A 6,157-nucleotide genomic window follows, 5' to 3' on the forward strand; every position below is an offset into this window, starting at 1 on the left:
ACTCATGCAGCCCTTTTCAGCTATATTTGTCCATATTTTTTTGTATAAAGTTAATGAGACATTGCACATAACACATTAAGCTCATTAAAGCAAAAGAATAAATACATAGATGGCTTCTTTGATAACCTACCCACTAACAAGATGCAAATTTTATATTCTTACAGTACAAGCAATAGCAAAATTGATACCAATTAGGGTTCATAAGTTCGCTACAATCTCTACTAGTGGACTCTCTCTTAGACTCTGAACCTTATTTTTAAGTCTATGAAAACCATAGACCCTTTGGTGTTGACTTGTAAAAGAGAATAAAGAAAATATTAAACTAAAGAAAACAGGTCTTTGAATGTCAACAAGTTTTCTAGAAATTGGGCTATTTTAATTGTTCCTAAGTGTCATTTAGCATTAAAATCTGAAATTGTTGACATTCTGAAATATTTTGACTTCCAAATTATTCTTTAAAAAAATCCCTAAAACAAATCATCTTTTAGTCTACCTCCACCAGTATAACAAGTTTGAATCTTTCATATAGTAAATCTTCTCTACACATTTCAAATGGAGAGAGTTCAAACCCAATGATCTTCAAGTAAACCAGGGAACAGTAATGAAGAATGTCAAAAGAGTAGATAATATTAAGAATGGAAAGGTGTTCCTAACTTGGGTTCAACTTTAATGAAATCTGTATACATTGTTTCTTCATGGTCGGATCTGTTTATAGGTTGGATATGGAAAGAAACAGATACCTGCTATATCCAATAAAATACCACTTAACCTTAAAACACTATATAAGGCCATATGGTAGTTTTCTCTAACTAGTAAGAGGTAAATAAACACCGACAGAAAGATATTACATTGACACTAAGTTATGGAAAATTTGAATTGAAGTTAAAGTAAAAAATGATAAAACAGAACAATGACTTCAAGATTAATGTTGTCAAAGCATCACACAAGAAAGTACCTCTGATTTACTCGATTCAAGATTTATTTACTTTTTTTCCCCAAAGGATAACAACTGTTAAAAATCATGTGATCATACAAAGTTGATATAGTTGATTTTCGGATTGTAACATACTGTGCACACTTTTGTCAATCCTAGGCAATGGGAGATATTCTTTCCCTAAAACAAAGATTCATCGTACTGCAAAAAAGAAAGCTATATTGTGCATGAATAAAAATACAAAGAGGCAAGTTAGGATCGTACTTCATATTTCCCTGCTCGTGTGATTCCGCGGAATCCTTTGTAAGGGGGACTTGGAAGGTTCTTGAAGTCTAGCTTGTCTATTTTCAAACCAGAAAGAGCGACACCCATGATCTTGAAGCCCACTTGGAATGTTGGAAATACATTCAAGTGTTCTAGACCTGTTTCAAGTACTAAGTTTCCAGACATACAAGGAGCTTTATCTTTTGGAATCCGTCCAATTGACCAAAAACATGTCTGCAGGCAGAAAAAAACAACAATTTTTTGTTATCAGAATGTTCTAGACTTGCACTTTCTAGTAAACAAAGCATTGTAAGAATAACATATTTTGACACAACATACACTATCTCGTTCTACACCTACACTGGGAAATTCTTAGGATTCTTCCGTGGAAACCTTTGGGGATGTGGCTTAATCTAGGCTCTCAATGATCTTGGATCACATGGTCCCACATCCTTAAATCAAGGGTGAGATTTCTCAACAGGATTTTCCTCAATTGGCTAATTATTGAATAATATATCCAAGAGAAATAGAGATAATTCTGTACCTTATCTGCAAGGATATTCACTGTTCCATAGTTCGAACTTAAATCTGCAGAAGCTACACATGCAGGCAATTGAAACTGTACTGTAACATTGTCAATCGTTTTTCCGGGATTATTTTTTATTCCAACCAACACGCTGACACGACATGTTCCAGCATCTGACGTTAGCTGAGGCTTTACATATATAGGAATGTTGTTCAACTTTTTGATCCTGAAGATAATAAACAGATTAACAATATGTCCACTGACAAAATGAAGCTCTTAAACATAAAGAAAGAGTGACTTATTTAAGCTTAAACAGTTGCACATACCTGTAACTCATGAGCTTGAACAGGCCATCAGGAGGAACAAAAGAGAGTATCTGATTTGATTCCCAGGGCCTAAACCGAACGCAAGGATGAAATCTCACATCATTTAGAACTGAGGGGTTCGTGAAGGAGATAGTCAAGTCAGGGAGACCTGAGAGGTGGGAGTTGACTTCAACTTGACCAAATATCTCACATTTCACCAGGTTCCCATCCCTATACACGGTCGGCCAACAGAGAAAGAATTCAACACTAGAATTTCATCATCGGAAAAAGAATTCAAGTTGAGCTACAACAATGGACTAGAGTTTTCAAACTTAAGCCAACAACAATATCTGAAGTCCAAGCATTACAGATACAGAGTATTTCGTTACTCCTCTAGATACGAAAAATATTATGAAACTTTTATAGAGTAGTGTAGTAACCTGTTTATAATTGCATCCATTTCCTCAACAAGATCAACATAAACTTCATTACTTGAATGCTTCAGATCAGCTGTTCTCCAAGGAACACAAGATGCTGTTGCACCTGGAAGGGTATTACTCATATTGGAACTATTACCAGTTACAACACTCAGAACCTTGCTAACAAGATTTGGCGGTGCTATCATATCTCTTAAGATGTTTGGTTCAGTAGTGAGAGGGAAGCCGTTGTCTATCATCTCATCCAAAAGCTGCAATTCATGCCAATTTTACCTGTCAGTGTCTTAACTTTCAGACAGCTTTGAGCATTGGACAAACGAAATAGACCAGCATAAAGTCACCATAAAGAGCAACTACAAAAGCAATTGACTCGAAGATTCTTCCTAAATTTCACAGATCTCAACATCTCATGCTCACTACTAGTAACCCAACTGTTGGCCTTAGCAAGCAAGCTTAAAGACTGAGATCCTTCGATTCCAAGTTCCAGACAACTTTAACATCTCATACTCACAATTCTTAATCCAACTACTGAAGCATATGCATGTTCTATAGTTGGTTATTTAGAAGCAGTGGCACGTGAATATCGCTTGAATCACACGGTGGCAAACTATGTTGATTCAAAATTGTAATTTGCAATCATCAAACGAGAAGGAAGATAGCTTACAAGATAAACTACCTCATACACGATAACAAAGTTATCCTTGATCAAGTCTTCATTCAAGCCACCAAGATACTCGTTTAAAACATCTGCAACTCTACACAGGAACTACAAAATCAAAAGACAAGTTTATTTAATCAGCTTCTACTAATCCAAATATACCATATCCAATTGAATAATATACCAATTCAACTATACATAAAATTCACTGACCTCAATCGCCATTAATGGTGGCATTTCAACTTGTGTGCAAGCTAAAAACGTAATTCCATCGCGTCCAATTTGGAAAAGGTAATGTGTAGGTGAAGCAATCACAGGTAGAACCTAAAACCAACAAACAACATGGATTTTCACTTACAGGCTAAAAACAAAAGCACTCAGAAAACTGACTGCGGGGAAAAAAACACTTAGACTAAAACCATGGACTCTGACCATCATCTGGGGGACCCAAACACAAACGACTTACATGTTTATACTTTGCATCCTTAGAAGTTTCCTTTCATTAGCCTAAAGTAGTACTACTACTTACTAAAAGATGGGTCAATATAAACAAATTGAACTACACAACACACTGGAGCCTAACAGAGAACGAGCAACAAAATCATTAACGAAGGGCAGAATAAAAGATAAATGGGGAGAGACCGGGAGTGTAGTTCGAAATTCAGAGTAATACCTAACTTACAAAACATTCATATGAAATTGTGCTCAGGGCATATTAGCAAACATATATCCTAATTGTCCTCTTTGTTGACAACTTTGATGAAAGGCTTATTCGCCTTTTTGATAGCCAGAAGATTACAAAGACAGATAAAAGAACAAGCTAAAGACAAGCAAAGAAATTGAAAGTAATTAGCTTTTGAATCTAGAGTAATCCACATCAAGCATCTCTATCCTATGCAAAAATGCAGGTCTATCACTCCTATGCCCAACCAAGCACCTCTTTTGGCAAGCGTGTTCACAGAGAAACTAGCTTCTCTGCATTTTACCTCTTTTGGTGAATTGCAGGTTCATTGGGCAGGCCTGGGAGGGCTTCAACTTTAACTACAACCTCATATACTCTAAGACAAGTGAGTTTAACGAGTAGTATAACAGGTGGTTCCAGAAAACAGATTCCCCATCTCAACAGGGAATGGGGGTGGCCTGATCTTAAAGCTATTGTCTATGGGAAGTGTGGAGAACTACATGCGATAGTCATCAAGAATAAAGAACCAAACCCAAATAAATTAGGATATAATATCATTGCCATGTTTAAGCGAATCCAGTCAGTCTAATGGTTTTCAATGATACAAGTAAATGTTGTGAGGCAGCCTGGTACAGCAGCACTCAGAAAACCCAAACCAAACAACACTCAGAAAAAGCGGTAAATGATGAAAATGCAACACACAACACAACTGCTTAACAGAGAACGACCACCAAAATGATTACCACAGGGCACAATTTGAAGATGGGTGAGGAGAGACCGGAGGTGTATTTCGAAATTCATAGTAAAACCTAGAATACAAAATTCATATGAAATTGTGCTCAGGGAATATTACCAGCCATAACTCTTTGTTGTCCTCTTTGTGGAAAGTCTTGACAAAAGCCTTCTTTGTGTTTTATTGAAATGCAGGTTCATTGGGCAGGCCTGTGAAACCTTAAAACTCTAATCACAGCCTAGTATACTCTAACATTAATGAATTCACAACCAAAGAACAAATTCCCCATCACAACAGGGGTAACCTAAAATAGGATATAGTATCAGCCTCGCATACAGACAAATTGCGCAAGATATTGAAAAATTGGGACAAAATTTTGGAATGTGTATAACATACCTTGAAGGGATCTCCATGAGAAATGACATTTTCCCAAAACCAAACACAAATAGATCTATCGACTTGATGTGAAGTCAATTGCTTCTCCAATATTATCTCCCTGTTGTCATCATCATCATCATCACAGAGATTTGAAATTTCAGTAGAATTTGGGGGAAAACAAAGAGAATAAAACCCTAATTAATTACAGTGAATACAGAATTTGGAAACTAACTTACCCAGAATCTGATAGAAGGAAGATACACTGCAACATCTCTCTCTCTCTCTATTTTGGTTCTCTCGCTCGTTGTGCTCTTTTTTTTTTTTTTTTTTGTGCTTCGGATGTGAGAGAAGAAAGGAAAAAGAAAATACAGTTAATGGTGTTCGGATCTCGAGGTATTATTCGGGGTTCTTAAAGTAGAACCGGAACTGATTTAAATAGTTTTCTTTTGGGGTTTGGGATCAATTGTAGCTGAGTAAGTAGAAGGGAAACTTAGGCTAAGGTCCGATTCATGGATAATACATCATATGAGGCCCTTAATTAAAAGAAGTTTAAATATAGACTCCGAGTTATTAGAAGACATCCATGCTCTTTAATATATTGTCAAGTCCCAAATTAAATAAAATTTAAATTTAAGTCCGGAATTATTAAATATAGGCCCAAAATTATTAAAGTATAGTGTGAATGTGTAAACAGAAGTTACACATGCATATGACATGTGTACCCAGAAGTTACACATCCTTATGCCATGTGTAATACAAAGTTACACATCAAAAAGAACACATACAAAAAATACATGTATTATTTTAATATTCATTTACAATAATTTTTAGCATGTGTAACTAGAAGTTACACACACTTCTGTTTAGTGTAATTGAGAGTTACATATGCATCTACCTAGTGTAATTGAGAGTTACACATGCATCTGATTTGTGTATTCAGCGTCAACTCCAATTCCAGCGAGACCATTATCACATTTAAGCAATTATCTTTTATGAAGTTATTTGAAACCTGAAATGTAACAACAAGCAATCAGTATTTGTAAGATTAAAGTTAACAGTACATACAACAATGTATATTCAGTTTCACCTACACGAAATCACATTCTATCATAAGGAGATGTGAAATCAAGTAATTAAAAACCAGAGCTTAAGAAACAACTTTGCTGCAAGAATTCAAATTTTTTGCAAACTCAAAACAAGTGCTCATCAAACACCCCAAAGTATAAGCATATGCAACAGA

At 35.7% G+C, this 6,157-nt stretch overlaps 1 protein-coding gene across 2 annotated transcripts; it reads right to left on the bottom strand.

Moving 5' to 3' along the window:
• Positions 1-941: 941 nt before the first annotated feature.
• On the bottom strand, positions 942-5,285 carry LOC113326962 (AP-3 complex subunit mu-like). Of its 2 annotated transcripts, none has more exons than XM_026574617.1 (8): positions 5,154-5,285; positions 4,936-5,035; positions 3,338-3,448; positions 3,131-3,232; positions 2,470-2,717; positions 2,051-2,260; positions 1,743-1,950; positions 942-1,432 (listed from the first exon to the last, which is right to left on the bottom strand). In XM_026574617.1, the coding sequence occupies exons 1-8, from the start codon at positions 5,186-5,188 to the stop codon at positions 1,187-1,189; spliced, it is 1,260 nt and encodes a 419-aa protein (XP_026430402.1). In that variant the 5' UTR covers positions 5,189-5,285; the 3' UTR covers positions 942-1,186. The 2 variants fall into 2 exon arrangements, with proteins under 2 accessions (XP_026430402.1, XP_026430403.1); XM_026574618.1 differs by having other exon boundaries at positions 1,187-1,432; positions 3,143-3,232; positions 5,154-5,222.
• Positions 5,286-6,157: the final 872 nt, after the last annotated feature.

Source organism: Papaver somniferum, unplaced genomic scaffold (genome assembly GCF_003573695.1).
Source record: "Papaver somniferum cultivar HN1 unplaced genomic scaffold, ASM357369v1 unplaced-scaffold_10, whole genome shotgun sequence".
NCBI lineage: Eukaryota > Viridiplantae > Streptophyta > Magnoliopsida > Ranunculales > Papaveraceae > Papaver > Papaver somniferum.